At 39.7% G+C, this 16,882-nt stretch overlaps 1 protein-coding gene across 1 annotated transcript in view; it reads left to right on the forward strand.

The window, feature by feature from the left end:
• tesmin (testis expressed metallothionein like protein) overlaps positions 1–16,882 on the forward strand; it is a 92,184-nt gene that overhangs the window by 45,784 nt on the left and 29,518 nt on the right. Inside the window, exon 4 of the mRNA XM_063061472.1 lies at positions 9,852–9,943. Coding sequence (XP_062917542.1) covers positions 9,852–9,943 — 92 coding nt within the window. The remainder of the gene's footprint in view (positions 1–9,851; positions 9,944–16,882) is intronic.

The raw sequence follows: 16,882 nt of genomic DNA on the forward strand, positions 1-16,882 counted from the left end.
TTGAATAGCAGCCTTTCCTAACCTCTGACGGGAGTGAACAAATAGTAAAATTGCCTGGCTTGTGAAATGTAGCCAGAACCAAAGATAGTGAAACATACCTTACAATTGCATTTTACAGTTTTTCTCCCATTCATAGAATTTCAAATCAAGTTTATTGTCATGTGAACAAGTATGGTGAAATATTATAGGTCCAATGGAAAATTTGTTTGTAGCAGTATCACAGGAAACACACAGAATATAAGTTACACTTAAATTATGCAAGATAATGAAGAGAGAGAGAAAAAAGATTATGTAAAAATAAGACAATAGTGCAAAAACAAGCACGAGCAGAAACAAGATTATGGTAGTGCAAAAAGGTGATCCATAGTATTCCATTGCGAAGATTGCATTAGAGCTTTGCAGGCTGGTTTCAAGGTGCTGTAGAGGTAGAAGCCTTTCAGCACATCTAATCTATGAAGGCATTTATAGACATCTTAAAACTTGCAAGATTCCTTAATCAACTACACCGATGCAATCTTGTATTTCCTTCTGTCACATATTTAGCTTCTCCCTAAATGCATCTACTCAAATCCCCTAAACAACTTTCCAAGTTAATGCGGTTCATCCACATAACCTACTGTTCTGAATTTCTGAATACCCTATTTGACTTCTTGGTGATAGGCTCTAACCTCCCCTAAAGGTGTAAACTTGCATGTTTAAGACCAGTCTTGTAAATATTTTTGCACCCTTTCATTGTTGTATAATCCTTTATTATACAGCAGTATGGAATTGTACACAATCCTCACCACTTTAATTTCTTTTCTTGTTTCAACTAATTTTATTCCCTTATGAAACCTCTTTTTTACTGGGCGTCTCTGGAAATGTGGCTCCATAGCCCCTCGCTAACAGCTACTGGACTCCGCAGTGAAAAACCCACCATTCTCAGGCTTGGCTAGCGTGCATACAGCTTAGGTTCTGCCAAACACGTGAGGTTGGGATGTCTAGCCCCCCGCCCCCCCCGCCAAACCTGGTGTGGGTGAATGCTGTGTGATTTACTGCTCCCTGCAGTGGCCTGCTGGCAAGATCATATACTGCATACAATTATAAAGAAAGTATGTTTATCAACATTAAAGAAAAGAAAAACAAAAAGGGCCCATTATAATTAAATAGTCAAATGTGCACTTAAGTTGGAGCTCATCTTGAACTTGTTTGTAACTCGTGTGGGACCCTCGGTCTGCATGAAAGCACACATCGCCTTCTGAATGCCGCTTGAAATCCATCTCGAACAAATGGGCTGTCCAATGGGAATATTGATCCTTCCTCCTTCTTCTGCACAAAGTACCTTATGCAGCAGGGACGGCATCCTCAGCCATCTTCCCTCCTGTCTTCTCCCAGTTCCTGCCCAAAAAAAGACCTCAATCCATACCAGTGCCAGTGTCCTTCACAAAATCTCTTCACCCAGCATTCTCTAGCACCTTCCCCCCATTCCACCATCCTGATTGGCTGACAGCACATTCCCAAGTTGAACAACAAAGCCCTTACTTCATCTCAAACAAGCTGAAAGCAGACTTGACTGCTCTTACAGAGCTGCTAAAATGAAATACCGACAGCATAGCAGTAAAAATCTACACTTAGAAATAATTTCTGGTGCTTCATGCACTTATTAACTGACATCATAGACCTGTAGATTTGTATCCTTAAGATCCCTGTTGTTTCTTTGTCTCAATGAGATTCCTATTTTCCAATTTATGACCTTATTTGTGCCACACTTAATTAAAATTAAATTACCAACAATAAGACTAATCTACAAGTTTATTAGTGTCTTCATGTAGTGTTTTTGAAATTGTCTTTATCCCATCCACTCTGAAGTCATCCACAAATTCAAAAGTCGAAATCAACGGTCAGATCTTGCTGTACAGGCCCACTATAACCACTTTTGATCACCCTGTATCTGACGTTACCAGGCCTAGAGGCAGAGGACCCATATTTTTGGACTCCAGTAAGATGAGCTGTGCAGTGGCTGGGCCTCCAATGCCACAGTGAAATCCACCAAGCCGTGAAACACCCTTGAGTGCTTTGACAAGCAACAAAGCTCTGCCCGGCTGTTGATGCTGTGAGGACTTCTAAATATTTGTCTGTTTTTCAGAGATATTTGAAAGTTCTAAAAATAAAGTCAATATTTTTTAAAGTAAATAATTAAATACATTAAAGGGACTCAAAATATTTTGAATAACCGGAACCCTATCAATGTAAACTCAGAAGTGATTCCTGGTATTAGTTTTATTTATCTGCAAAGACTGGCAGTTCCTTTTGGAACTGATGGCATTCAGCAGTAAAGTGAGGCCCATTCATATGGATAGTGGTAAATATTAGATCTGCAGTGATTCTTTTGTGAATCTGTTCTCTATCTTCTGCACTGAATAGTTATCCTATTTCAAAAAAACAGATAATGTTGAAAGAGCCTAGCAGACCTAGCAGCACTGGTAAAAAGAGGAAGGAGTTGCTATTTACATCAATTACACTGTATGTTCTGATGAAGGGTCCCCTATCTGCAATTTTAACCATTTGTCTCTACACAGATATTGCTTGACTGCTGCGTGTTTTAATTTTTGGTTTAAAGTGATTTTGTATTTTATTTTGTAGAATGATCTCCATTAATATTACTGCTATTGATGTTAAAATGTCTGGACATTGTTTTTCAGGACATTCTTTATCTCAGTTTTAAATATAATTATAAATTTCATTAGCTTTCAGTCCTCTTTCACATTCAGTCCTTAAATTAACGCATGTTATAGTGGTGCCACTATTCTTCCCATAATTCTTTTTAAAAATGCACAGAAATAATAAATCTGAACAGTTATCCTCTAAGCATGATTAATTTGTGTAATATTTATTACTTTTGATGGTTTCATTTTATAGTTGTGACCAGATTTATCCTTATCTATATTTTAAAACTGAACTTTTTTATTGGCTAAAATAGGATTCCTGTAGCACAGCCACAGAAAAAAGCCTGCCCTGTCGGTGAAAAAGCTGATTTTCACTCTGAGTCTTGCTCAGCGCCATACAAATGCAAAGCTCGCAACTGCCATGCTGACCACTGGGAAACAAATCATTTTTTAAGTCCACGCTCAAAGGCAACCACAATGTAGCAGCATACAAGGCTGTCATGGAGATAATGGGTCAGGGAAGAATTCATATATCTTGGCACTCCACTGCTGTGCTATAAGTAACTACAAGTCAGTGTGAGTTTGGACTGACTAAAGGCTGTTGGTTGTTGCACACATCAAAAGGGATAAAAAAAATAGGTGCAATCAGTGAAAGGAATGTCATAGTATTATCTAATATAATGCTAACCATTGAAAGATCAGGACACTAAACTCATTTTGCAGACCCTTTAGTTGCTGTCTCTTTCACAAACGTTGCTTGATATGCAGCACATTTTTATTAAGTTAATAAAATAAACTTGTAGTCTTCCCTCTGCTGCCCAACCATGTGAAGTCAGAATCAGAATCACTTTATTGCCAGTATGTGAAACATACCAGAATTGATTGTGTTTCAGTGCCAAGCATAGAACACAATAGCAACCGACAATTTACAAGACAATAGTGCAAACAGCCATGAATGATCAACAGTTAGGGCAAGTGCCAATAATGTTGTGCCGACCATGTGACCTACTCTAGAAACTGCCTAGAATTTTCCTAGTGCATAGCCCTGTATTTTTCTAAGCTCCATGTAACTATCTAAGAGGCTCTTAAAAGACCCTATTGTACAATTTTTTTCTTGCTGGTGCTTTGATGTTTATCTTTAGAAGCTTTTTGTATGACGCATGGCTCTGGGGTTGAATACCTAATGGGTTTTTTCCCTCACTTTTCCTTGCTTAGTAGGGTTTTTTCCCCTTGTTTTTTAGCCACCAGAATTCTTTAAATTAAAATTTTTTTTTCTTGAGACATTGTAAGTGTTGCCTACTTCGATGTACTCTTGTTAATTTTGGATAATAATAATAATAAAAAGATTTGAAAAGAAAGAAAAGACCCTATTGTATCTGCCTCCACCACCGTAGCTGGCAGTGCATTCCACACACCCACCACTCTCTGTGTGGAAAAACTTACCTCTGACATTCTCCTTGTACTTATTTACAACTACCTTAAAACTATACCCCCTCGTGTTAGTCATTTCAGCCCTGGGAAAAAGCCTCTGGCTATCCACACGATCAATGCCCCTTATCATCTCTGTCAGGTCACCTCTCATCCTCTGTCGCTCCAAGGACAAAAGGCCAAGTTCACTCAACCTATTTTCATAAGGCACTCTCTCCAATCCAGGCAACATCCTTGTAAATCGCCTCTGCACTCTTTCTATAGTATCCACATCCTTCCTGTAGTGACCGGAACTGAACAGTACTCCAAGTGGGGTCTGACCTAAGTCTTATATAGCTGTACCATTACCTCACAGTTCTTGAACCCAGTCCCATGATTGATGAATGCCAACACACCACACGTTTTTTTAGCAACACTGTCAACCTGTTCATCAGCTTTCGAGTGTCCTATGGACATGGACCGCAAGATCTCTCTGATCCTCCACGCAACCAAGAGTCTTACCATTAATGTTATATTCTACCTTCAAATTTTACCTGCCAAAATGAACCACTTCACACTGAACTGGGTTGAACTCCATCTGCCACTTCTCAACCCAGTTCTGCATCCAATTGATGTCCTGCTGTAAACTCTGACAACCCTCCAGACTATCCAAAACGCCCCAAATCTTTGTGTCATCAGCAAACTTACTAACCCACCCTTCTATTTCTTCATCCAGGTCATTTATAAAAATCACAAAGAGGAGGGGTCCCAGAAACAGATCCCTGTGGAACATCACTGGTCACCGACCTCCATACAGAATACAAACCATCTACAACTACCCTTTGCCTTCTGTGGGCAAGCCACTTCTGGATCAACAAAGCAAGGAGTCTTTGGATTCCATCCCTCCTTACTTTCTGAAGGAGCCTTGCATTGGGATCTTTATCAAATGCCTTACTGAAATCCATATACACTACATCCACTGCTCTATCTTCATCCACGTGTTTTGTTACATCCTCAAAGAATCCAGTCAGGCTCGTAAGGCACAAGCTGCCCTTGACAAAGCCGTGCTGATTATCCCTAATCAGATTATGTTTCTCCAAATGCTCATAAATCCTGCCTCTCAGGATCTTCTCCAACAACTTGCTCACTACTGAAGTAAGACTCACTGGTCTATAATTTCCTGGGTTACCTCTATTTTCTTTCTCAACCAAGGGAGTTCAGTCCTCCGGTCCTTCTCCCATCCCTACTGATGATGCAAAGATCATCGCCAGAGGCTCAGCAATCCCCTCTCTTGCCTCCCACAATAGCCTGGGGTATATCTCGTCTGGTCCCGATGACTTATCTAACCTAATGCTTTTCAAAGGCTCCAGCACATCCTCTTTCTTAATGAGCCTATACTCAGGCGTTTCAGTCCACTGTAAGTCATCCCCACAATTGCCAAGGTCTTTTTCTCTGGTGAACACTGAAGCAAAGTATTCATTAAGTACTCCACTACTTCCTCTGACTCCATGCATACGTTTCCACTCTCGCTCCTGATTGGTCCTATTCTTACACGGCTCATCCTCTTGCTCTTCACATACTTGTAGAATGCCTTGGGGTTTTAATTAATCCTGCTTGCCAAGGCCTTCTCATGGTCCCTCTTAGCTCTCCTAATTTCATTCTTCAGCTCCTTCCTGGCAACCTTACAATTTTCTAAAACTCTACCAGTACCTAGTTTCTTGAACCTTTCATAAGCTTTTTTTCTTAACTAGGTTTTCTATGTGCTTTGTTCTTTTATCCTACCATCCTTTCCCTGCCTCAATGGAACATACATATGTAGAATGCTATGCAAACTTTATCAACAGAACAGGAAAAACAGGGAAAGACCGTTTAATTGATGCTGTGCAAGAACAGTTGGTATTACACCTGAGTGAGTTTTGTTGAGAATCTGGATAGTACAGGAAAAAAGCTTCGGAGATGACGAGTAGTCCTGGTGGTGATGGATTTGTAGTGTCTCCTTGATGGCAATTTGGTGAATAGGTGACTACTAGGGTGGGTGGAGTCAACCTCTGTTCAACTGATGTGATACAGTCATCTGCCGCCTCTCCAGTGAAACACATCCAGAATTGCGCATTCCAATTTTCTAATGATCGCTAAATGATCTGGAAATGATTACTTTCATGTTTTAATGTGTACAAAACAACAAACTGCGCATAAAAACATGCAAATGGATCCAATTTCTCAACACTTGTGTTGGCAATGATGGTGTTCTGCTATCATAAATGCAGTATTTTAGAACTCATCAGTATTAGACCAAATGTTTCTATGTTATTCAATAGAGTGCATAAATCTCATTAAATGAACAACATAGTTTAATTAAAGTATGTTAATTGTTTGTTAATAGTGGCAAATAAGAAATGACTTCTATTTTGAAATTTAATTCTAACATAGAAACATTGAAAATGCACTTGTGAAGTAATTATTTTTTAATTAACGATACAGGTTTTATTTATGTACTTGCCAGAATTTGTTGATTTGCTAGACACTCATCAATATGTAAAATTCAATGTACTTACTGAAACTGAAATAAACTTTCATTGTCCTTCATCTTTTGACCTGATATTTTTGGGAAATAACTTCTGTAGGAACAAATTTCAACAATAAAAGTGGCCTAGGCTTTCTTTCGGTAGTGTGTATCCCACTTGCCATTAAATCTATTTTGCTTAATAAGAATACAAATTGGAACACACTGTGGTATCCACAGAATTTATAACTTAGTTAATTAGGATGGAAATAGTCTATGAGACGCTTTGCAATATATGTAGCTGTCAGTGAAATTAAGACAAAAAATATAATGCAAGTGCTTTAGGTATTTCTTCAGTTAAGCTCTATTTGCCTTCCTAACTCCAAATACCACAACTTAAAAGTATTTTTCTCCTGTTATACTTTTAAACATCCATCTTTAACCAGCATTTATGGCAGCATTTTCAATTTAATCCATCCAAAATTTGTAACATTGGCTAATATCTAGTGATTACAACAGTTAGCTCTCGAATCTATAAAATAATTTACCAGTAATAACAAAACTGAAGATTACAAAATGTGAGAAAGCTACATTTGCTGTTGACTACAATTCATGAGGCCTTGTTGAAGCTTCTGTTTTGATAAACTGGTATCCCAAGTGCCATTACTTAGTTCTATGATATACCATGGCTTAATTTGAAGAAAGTCTTTAACTAATTCCCACATGAAAGGTTGCTTTACCAATTTACAAAATAAAAATTGAAAAGGAATAAAATTACAGTGAATGAAATGATTGATAACCATTGATTACATTGGACAATTTTTTCCAGAGTGTTGCTTCCTCAGAATTATTCTTGTTTATGATGGACTGCTCGAAGCTGAGCACAAATATAATTTCAGACTACTTTACATAGGAATTTTCAGAAACAAGAAATTAACTTATATTCAATATAATGCATTTAAATGCATAACAGTGCTGACTAAGCTAAAAATGTTTTATTGATGATTTTCATTACGTTAGTACTCTATGTCTGAGGCTTCTTTCTCAAGAGTCCAACAATAATCAACTAAGATTGATGGATTCCAGCTGCACTGATACTGTTTCTCCATGACTACAATGTCCTGGTGAAACTGTTAGCACTGATATTTGAAGGGATTTCATGGTTTTGAATGCTTGAAGCGTGTTGTCAACCAGATCCGCATAGTTTGGTGCTCTATAGTTGCCAAGAAAATTTTCAAAAACATCTTTGAATGCCTTCCATGTGATTTTCTCCGGGCCCAATAGAAGTTTTTTTTAATTGGCCGTTATTGATGACCTATTTGATCTGTGGACCAATAAAAATACCTCCCTTGACCTTGGTATCAGTTATTCTGACTTGAGTTATGAGTTGAAATAACAAATACAGATGACTTTTTTTTAAAAAATGGTGCATTATAGGGAAATTTCAAGGCAATTTTCATGATCAGCAGCCAAAAATCCATAAGGTACAGCCAAAAGTATTCAGGAAGCAAAATCTTTGTTGTCCATTATTACTGTTTATGATCACGTGACCTGACTTCCAAAAATACAGTGAAAATATTAACACTTCATTCCATCTATTTTGCTTTTACTATCTTATTTTGCTGCCATTCACCAGCATTAGTATTTCTTATATTTTACCAATCCCTAAATCATCACTACATGAGTGAGTGTTGACCATGGCTGTTGCGTTCTAGCTGTCTAGATGTGCAAGCCTGGGCAGTACGAAATGGAGAGCAAGTCCCCCCCCCCCCATGCATCTGATGAACTCAAAGGAACGGCAGAGACTGATGAAGTTTGGTACCAGCAGCATCGCAGGAGTTGCCAGTCTCCATTGAACTCAAAATAGGACTGCCTTAGAGACTCCAGCTCCAGATTTTTCCCTCAGGGTTTGGTCCCGAAGTCTTTCCCATGAGTGGATATAGCCACATGGCAGTGGAAGTTTGAGATCAGAGTTTTCCTTCTCCTAGATGAGCTGCCAACCATAGCTGACATGCCTCATGAGCCAGAAGCAACTGGTTTTAAGGCACCAGTAACCCGCCTTTGTCCCTTCTCTTGTCAGTGGAAACGGTTCTGCCGGGCTTAGTAGTTAAGCCACATGTGAAGGCCGCGAGCTGGATTTGGTTGTCAGAGGCTATATGAGATGCACGCCATTGGGAGTATTTGATAGGTAGTGGGAGCTTGTCTCTATTACCACGCCCAGCTATAACAAAATTAAGGACCCACTAGAGACCCTATTATCCATAGCACACACTCAATAATTTCCAGCACTTTCAATTTTGAACACAGGGAACAGGGAAAGTTCAATAACATGCATTCCATGGTTTGGTTCATTTTTTGCAGTAACTGAGTTTAATATTTCTGAAAGCAAGTTTAAAATTTAGTTTTCATTGCAAATTGACTACCTAGTTCTTTAAATACAATATAAAAAATCTAGTTTTGACATAGTAAACCAATTGTTCCAAATATAAATAATTTCAGATTTATTCGTTATTTATTCTCATATACATCATCAATTTTTAAAGATTTTTCTCTTTGCAAGGATTCTGATACATGAGCTATATTCCTAAAGCTTGTGATGCCTTTCAGTATTAATGGTGAGGTACTGTCTTGTGAAAGGTGAAACTCTCCATTGTAGCCTTCACCTCTGAGCCTGAGAATAATGGAATATGAGCTTCATCCCGTCTTCTTCCAACAGAAGGCATTAACAGAAAGTGCTCTGCAGCTATTTTTTTTGCCTTACACATGGCTAATTATATTGTCTCTACTTTTCAGAATGAAATCAATCAATTCAGCACAAAGGATCAAATTGGAAGCACAGATCTTATGTGCAGCTCATTGTGTGGACTGGAAATTTATTGAATTATTATGCCCTTTTCTACAAGTCACACCTCATAGTTGAAAGAATAAAAGACCTGCTGAATCAGTCAAGATGGGAGTACTTTTGTTTCCAACAATGTCACTTTATTCCTCAATCTAGATTAACACAGCTGTGATTCTACATTTACTTTGACCACTCCCTACTGCTTTATGATAAACATCTCGTATGTACAGAAGTAAAGATATGAAGTGATATTGGAGCTCAGAATCTGACTTGCTTCGTTATGATGCCCTTAGGTTCATGATTTGTTTAGCAACAAACCTTGGTTTCTCATTCTAAATGTGATTTCAACTTGTTGACTTCAGTGTAAAATTACATTGTCAGTATACTTAACAGAAAATATATATTTTAAATGTGTAGCACTGTATTTTCAGTCACCTAATTTTGTTTTGAGCAGCTGCATCAAGCACCTGGTGGTCCAGTCACCGAAACCGGTAATCTTAGCACAGAGCCGTGTGTCCATATCCCTTTCACTATATCTCTTACAAGGTAAGTATGTGCACTGAATTATTTTAAATGACTATTGTTGCTAAAGCAATCCTTAGAAATTTAAAGACAATAAATAGAAACTTCTGTAAGCAGAGCTAAGTAGCCACATCAAAAGTTCTACTTGGTCAAAAAAAAAATAGAATGTTCAACTGGTACATCCTAGATAAATTTAATTTAAGAAAACCTATTCCAGATCCTTGTGAACTTAAATTTCATTGATCACATGGCCTCTTTTAAAAACATACAGGAAAACAAAATCAGGGGACATCACTGGGGAAAGAGGCAGTGACCTGATATAAGATCCACACGTCATACTTCATGGCAGAAAACCCACTTAAAGGAGAATCACTGGGGTCTACTTTCTCCCTATTTGTGACATTTACTGATTGGTGAGGTCCCCAACCACCCACTGCACAATCTTTTTGACCCACTACTGTCAGGAAGGAGATACAGGAGCATCAGCACTAGGACTGTCAGACCAGGTAACAGCTTCTTCCCCCAGGCTGTGAGACTGTCCCACAACTGAAGTCTCATCACCACGACAGCGAGCTGTTTACTGTTCAACTATGCTGCACACTACATGCATTTGTAATAATATTTTATTAACTTATTTGTGGTGATATTTTGTTTTATGTGCAATCTTCTCTGCTGTGGTGTGCTGGAGCAATGGCATCAACACGGGTGATGCCAACAGGCTCAATAAACTGATTATAAAGGCTGGCTCTGTTATAGGAGTCAAACTAGACACACTGGAGGCTGTGGTAGAACAAAGGACCCTCCCGAAAATCCTGGCACTTCTGGACAATGTTTCTTACCCTCTGAATGACACCTTGGCTGAACAGAGGAGCACTTTTAGTAATAGACTAAGACAATTGCGCTGCTCCAAAGAGCACTATATGAGGTCATTCTTACCCTCAGCTATTAGGCTCTATAATGAGCCAGTCTATAGCTGGGCAGTGATGACACTCTCCTGTTAGACTGTTCGAGGTAACATTTTTCTTATTCTTTCTTACTTCTCTTCTAATATTTGTATATCTGTGCACTTGTAATGCTACTGTGACACTGTCATTTCCTTTGGGATCAATAAAAGATCTATCTATATGTCTGTGATATATGTTTTGTGAATGCTCTCCATGGTCCAGTGAAAAGTTATTTTGTTTGGTTTTATATATATTTATATATGTAGATACACACACACACACACAAACAGTCAGATGACAATAAACTTGAACTTGAACTTAAGTATGGACCCATTTAACTGATGACAAAGAAGAACACAAGTCTCCAACTAAAGCTATTCCAAGTGTTAATGTTCATCACTGGTCATGGACCTTGAATGATGTTGAGACATGTTGCATGCAATTAAACATCTCTGCAGATGCCCCAGCCTTTATTGTATGCACCTCATATGTACAGAGGACCTGGCACAAATCTGAGACACAATTAAGTGCAAATGACCTGATCTTGTTTAACAGAAATGTTTCAGAGTGAATTTATTTATGTGCTGCACAGAAATGTTGAGTTATATGAAATAATTTCTACCCAATTCTCACTAAGCTTTCCAAAATCTCTTGGTACCATTTTGCACATTTGTGCACACTTCAGACTAATCTCTGTTGTTAATAGATCCTCAGTGAGAAAATAGAAGCGTTGTGGTTTCCCCATGTATCTCTAAGCCAAGGAACATAAAACCAACCATGGTCCCTGGTCCTAATCTAAGAATAGAAGAATAATAATTTACCCCTCAAGGCTGCTGTACAATTCAATAAAAATGTGGCTGGACCAATCTTGGCCATACCCCCACCCCCACTTTGTAGCTCTTGATTCTTTGGAGTTTAAATGTTGGTCAGTCTCTCCTTGAACAGATCTCTGGGCAGAGATTTTCAAAGATTCATACCTTCTGAGAAGAAATTCCTTCTCATTTCTGGTTAAACGGCCAACCCTTTATTCTATCACTCTACCCCTCCCCACACACACAGTTATAGAGAAATCCTCTCAGCATCCACCTTATCAACAACCCACAAAATCTTATATATCTCAATAAGAACCCCTCTCATTCTTCTAAATTCCAATCTGCATAGGCCCAAATATCCCAATCTTGCTTTGTACATCAATCCTTTTATCCCAGCAATCAACTTAATGAACTGTCCATAAATTGCCTCCAGTGCAGATACTTTATTTCCTTAAATATGGACAAAAGTAAATCTATATGCAGTACTCCAGCTGTGATCTCCCTGTAAAATTGCAGCAAAATTACCCCACTTGTGTATTAAGTCTTAATACACTTAAGTCTTTTTAATTAGGACTGTACCTGCAAGCTAAGTTTTTTTTTGTTTTTTATTTTTTGGGGTTCTTAGATCCTTTGCACCACAAATTTTGTAATCCCGGAATCAGTTGTAAATCTTTATCCAGAAGTTGAAAATGCACAAGTGGATGTTGCAGAGTCCGTGGTGCTTCCATTATTGAAAAGCCCACTTGTGTTCTCTATCCAAGCCAGCATTGCAATAAGGTAGTTATGATTAAAAACACTAGAGATTCTGCAGATGCTGGAAATCCAGAGTTCTGATGAAGGGTCCTGGCCTGGAACTTTGAATCTCCCTTCCATAGATGCTACCTGACCTGCTGAGTTCCTCAAGCATTTTGGTAGTGATGATTTACTGGTATCTTCCCATGGAACTACATATTTGTAGGAATCATTAGCCTAGAAACTAATTTAGGTAATACATAAAATGAATCATTGTATTCTGATGGATTATCACAACAGTTATGTCATAACTATGCAACAGACATTGGCTTAGTGCTTCAAGGTTAGGGAATGGATATGCATATTCAAGATTTCAAAGGTACATTTAATGTCAGAAAAATGTATACAATATACATCCTGAAATTCTTTTTCTTTGCAATCATTCACAAAAACAGAGTGCCCCAACGAATGAATGATAGTTAAATGTTAGAAGCCCAAAGCCCCCCCCAGCTCCCCTTCCTATGCGTAAGCAGCAGCAAACATAGAAACATAGAAACATAGAAAATAGGTGCAGGAGTAGGCCATTCGGCCCTTCGAGCCTGCACCGCCATTTATTATGATCATGGCTGATCATCCAACTCAGAACCCAGCCTTCCCTCCATACCCCCTGACCCCTGTAGCCACAAGGGCCATATCTAACTTCCTTTTAAACATAGCTAATGAACTGGCCTCAACAGTTTGCTGTGGCAGAGAATTCCACAGATTCACCACTCTCTGTGTGAAGAAGTTTTTCCTAATCTCGGTCCTAAAAGGCTTCCCCTCTATCCTCAAACTGTGACCCCTCGTTCTGGACCTCCCCAACATCGGGAACAATCTTCCCGCATCTAGCCTGTCCAATCTCTTTAGGATCTTATACGTTTCAATCAGATCCCCCCTCAATCTTCTAAATTCCAACGAGTACAAGCCCAGTTCATCCAGTCTTTCTTCATATGAAAGACCTGCCATCCCAGGAATCAATCTGGTGAACCTTCTTTGTACTCCCTCTATGGCAAAGATGTCTTTCCTCAGATTAGGGGACCAAAACTGCACACAATACTCCAGGTGTGGTCTCACCAAGGCCTTGTACAACTGCAGTAGTACCTCCCTGCTCCTGTACTCGAATCCTCTCGCTATAAATGCCAGCATACCGTTCGCCTTTTTCACCGCCTGCTGTACCTGCATGCCCACTTTCAATGACTGGTGTATAATGACACCCAGGTCTCGTTGCACCTCCCCTTTTCCTAATCGGCCACCATTCAGATAATAATCTGTTTTCCTATTTTTGCCACCAAAGTGGATAACTTCACATTTATCCACATTAAATTGCATCTGCCATGAGTTTGCCCACTCACCCAACCTATCCAAGTCACCCTGCATCCTCTTAGCATCCTCCTCACTGCTAACACTGCCACCCAGCTTCGTGTCATCCGCAAACTTGGAGATGCTGCATTTAATTCCCTCATCCAAGTCATTAATATATATTGTAAACAACTGGGGTCCCAGCACTGAGCCTTGCGGTACCCCACTAGTCACCGCCTGCCATTCTGAAAAGGTCCCGTTTATTCCCACTCTTTGCTTCCTGTCTGCTAACCAATTCTCCACCCACACCAATACCTTACCCCCAATACCGTGTGCTTTAAGTTTGCACACTAATCTCCTGTGTGGGACCTTGTCAAAAGCCTTTTGAAAATCCAAATATACCACATCCACTGGTTCTCCCCTATCCACTCTACTAGTTACATCCTCAAAAAATTCTATGAGATTCGTCAGACATGATTTTCCTTTCACAAATCCATGCTGACTTTGTCCGATCATTTCACCGCTTTCCAAATGTGCTGTTATCACATCCTTGATAACTGACTCCAGCAGTTTCCCCACCACCGACGTTAGGCTAACCGGCCTATAATTCCCCGGTTTCTCTCTCCCTCCTTTTTTAAAAAGTGGGGTTACATTAGCCACCCTCCAATCCTCAGGAACTAGTCCAGAATCTAACGAGTTTTGAAAAATTATCACTAATGCATCCACTATTTCTTGGGCTACTTCCTTAAGCACTCTGGGATGCAGACCATCTGGCCCTGGGGATTTATCTGCCTTCAATCCCTTCAATTTACCTAACACCACTTCCCTACTAACATGTATTTCGCTCAGTTCCTCCATCTCACTGGACCCTCTGTCCCTTACTATTTCTGGAAGATTATTTATGTCCTCCTTAGTGAAGACAGAACCAAAGTAATTATTCAATTGGTCTGCCATGTCCTTGCTCCCCATAATCAATTCACCTGTTTTTGTTTGCAGGGGACCTACATTTGTCTTTATCAGTCTTTTCCTTTTTACATATCTATAAAAGCTTTTACAGTCCGTTTTTATGTTCTCTGCCAGTTTTCTCTCATAATCTTTTTTCCCCTTCCTAATTAAGCCCTTTGTCCTCCTCTGCTGAACTCTGAATTTCTCCCAGTCCTCAGGTGAGCCACTTTCTCTGGCTAATTTGTATGCTACTTCTTTGGAATTGATACTATCCCTAATTTCTCTTGTCAGCCACGGGTGCACTACCTTCCTTGATTTATTCTTTTGCCAAACTGGGATGAACAATTGTTGTAGTTCATCCATGCAACCTTTAAATGCCTGCCATTGCATATCCACCGTCAATCCTTTAAGTGTCATTTGCCAGTCTATCTTAGCTAATTCACGACTCATACCTTCAAAGTTACCCCTCTTTAAGTTCAGAACCTTTGTTTCTGAATTAACTACGTCACTCTCCATGTTAATGAAGAATTCCACCATATTATGGTCACTCTTACCCAAGGGGCCTCTCACGACAAGATCGCTAATTAACCCTTCCTCATTGCTCAAAACCCAGTCCAGAATAGCCTGCTCTCTAGTCGGTTCCTCGACATGTTGGTTCAAAAAACCATCCCGCATACATTCCAAGAAATCCTCTTCCTCAGCACCTTTACCAATTTGGTTCACCCAGTCTACATGTAGATTGAAGTCACCCATTATAACTGCTGTTCCTTTATTGCACACATTTCTAATTTCCTGTTTAATACCATCTCCGACCTCACTACTACTGTTAGGTGGCCTGTACACAACTCCCACCAGCGTCTTCTGCCCCTTAGTGTTACGCAGCTCTACCCATATCGATTCCACATCTTCCCAGCTTATGTCCTTCCTTTCTATTGCGTTAATCTCTTTTTTAACCAGCAACGCCACCCCACCTCCCCTTCCTTCATGTCTATCCCTCCTGAATATTGAATATCCCTGAACGTTGAGCTCCCATCCCTGGTCACCCTGGAGCCATGTCTCTGTGATCCCAACTATATCATAATCATTAATAACAATCTGCACTTTCAATGATCCCCCTCCCCAACCAGCAAAAAATGCATCAGCGCCCCTCACCAAGCACTCAAGCATGCAGCAAAATATCAATAAAGACACTGACTTGCAGTTCCCAAAGACTACTCATTCACCCGGTAACTTGCCATACCACAGGCTCGAATAAGGGAATAATTTTCCCTAATAAGGGAAAAAGAGGTGCCTGGGTTTCACAGCAAGAGGGGAGACATAACAAACAACTCGCTGTTTTACGATGTTAGAAGTCTGTTGTGTCGCTTTTTTCTGAGCTCTGTGCCCAAAAAACTCGTGTCTCTGGGTACACAGCCAGCAGCCGCCTTGCTGCTTTCAATCTTCCATCTCCCACGACACACCGATTTCCTGCTGAAGCACCAACCTCAAGCCCTGCCGCCTCCAGAGCCACGAAATCCCAAAACTCTGAAGGTGTGCTAATCTTCTAGGCCGCGTCCTTGGTATATTAAATAACGGCCAGTTGTGAGACCCCAAGCGCTGGTCCCATTCCAGCAAAGAACTGAAGTCAGCATGTAACTCCAGGTCGGGGTATTCAAAAGAACCTTGAATGCGAAAAATAGAGATATTAAAGATAGAAACAGAGCTATTTCCGAAGATACAAGCAAAGGAGTCGCCATTAGGAACAAAATTACATAGACCTCAAATGAAAAGGCAGGTCAGCAAGAAGAAAGAGGACTCCTCATTTGTAAATTAAATTAGCAGTCTTCACCCAAACTGCTCTGGGCATATCTGCTTTGAAGAAAACTGCACTCACATGCAAATATCTCTACCTATTGAATGTTCCAGTAAGGGTTTCTGTCTTGGGGCTGGTAGGCAAATAGAGTTAAGAAAACCTGACCGTACCAATTGTTCCCTTGGTAGTTACTGTATATGTTAACAGTTGCTTTTAGGAGTTCCCACCATAGTGGTAAATTCTCGCTAGTAAAATTTGTGCTTCTCATCTAACTCTTAAGGTTGTACATAGTTACAATGGTTAATTGTGCCGAAGATTTTTGTATGTGATGCTTGAAAGAAAATCTTTCTCCCCTCTTCCCCTCCCAACCAGGAAACCAGCTTAAGTTGTCTGCACGGTG

The sequence above is a fragment of the Mobula hypostoma genome, chromosome 11 (assembly GCF_963921235.1).
Source record: "Mobula hypostoma chromosome 11, sMobHyp1.1, whole genome shotgun sequence".
Taxonomy (NCBI): domain Eukaryota; kingdom Metazoa; phylum Chordata; class Chondrichthyes; order Myliobatiformes; family Myliobatidae; genus Mobula; species Mobula hypostoma.